Genomic DNA, 1,001 nt, shown 5'->3' on the forward strand with positions numbered 1-1,001 from the left:
TATATATAATCTTATTTTTCCTGTTTTATAGGCAGTGTATCACAACGTGAAACCAGCAGCTTTGCAACAGCAGTTAGAGAACATTCATCTTAGACAAGATAAAGCAGAAACATTTATCAATGTTTGGTCTACAATGGGTCAAGAAGCAGTTGAAAAGTTCAGGCAGAGAATTCTGGCTCCCAACAAGGTATAGAATATACTACCCCAGGGGTATTTTTTGATGATTTATTGCATAAATTTTTATATCTGAAGAATTTTTAAGGTGATGATACTTTGGTGAGAAGGAGGGTCGGTCAGGCAAAAGAAAGTATATATGCAATATGTAGACTATTGGGTTTTTACCTTTGGCTGTGTTGAAAAGTCCTCCTGTGAACATTTGAGTATTTGTTTGAATACTTCTTTTGAATTCATTGGTTATATACTTAGGAGTGGAATTGCTGTGTCATATGGTAATTCTCTGTTCACCTTTTGAGGAACAACTAATTCATTTTTTATAGCAGCTGAATCATTTTACATTCCCACCAGCAACGGATGAGGGTTCCAATTTCTCCACATCTTTGCTACCACTTGTTATTTTGTGTTTTGATTATACCCATCCTATTGGGGGTGATGTGATAACTTATTGTGGATTTGACTTGCATTTCCCTAACAGCTAATGATGTTGAGTGTCTTTTCATGTACTTGTTGGCCATTAGTGTGCCTTCCTTGGACAATTGTCTGTTCAAATCCTTTGCCCATTTTTATATTGGGTTATTTATCTTTTTATTATGAGTTATAAGAGTTCTTTGTATATTCTGAATACTAGACTCTTAACAGATATATGATTTGCAAACATTTTCTCCCATTCTATGGATTGTCTTTTGACAGTTTTTTGATGGTGTCCTCTGAAACAAACAAATTTTAATTTTTTGTTTTTATTGTGGTTTGGGTAAGTGTTTATAGAGCAAATTAGTTTTCCATTCAATAATTTATGCACTTATTGTTTCTTAACATTAGTTGCA

General features: G+C 33.6%; 1 protein-coding gene across 1 annotated transcript in view; it reads left to right on the plus strand.

Moving 5' to 3' along the window:
* The window catches only part of LOC103210806 (COMM domain-containing protein 10), a gene marked incomplete at its 5' end in the record, with an annotated part of 365,452 nt that overhangs the window by 2,725 nt on the left and 361,726 nt on the right, over positions 1 to 1,001 (plus strand). The window contains 1 exon segment of the mRNA XM_042783092.1: positions 32 to 187. Coding sequence (XP_042639026.1) covers positions 32 to 187 — 156 coding nt within the window.

This window comes from Orycteropus afer, unplaced genomic scaffold (assembly GCF_000298275.1).
Source record: "Orycteropus afer afer isolate SDZICR_OR568_19922 unplaced genomic scaffold, OryAfe1.0 scaffold00654, whole genome shotgun sequence".
NCBI classification, from domain to species: Eukaryota; Metazoa; Chordata; class Mammalia; order Tubulidentata; family Orycteropodidae; genus Orycteropus; species Orycteropus afer.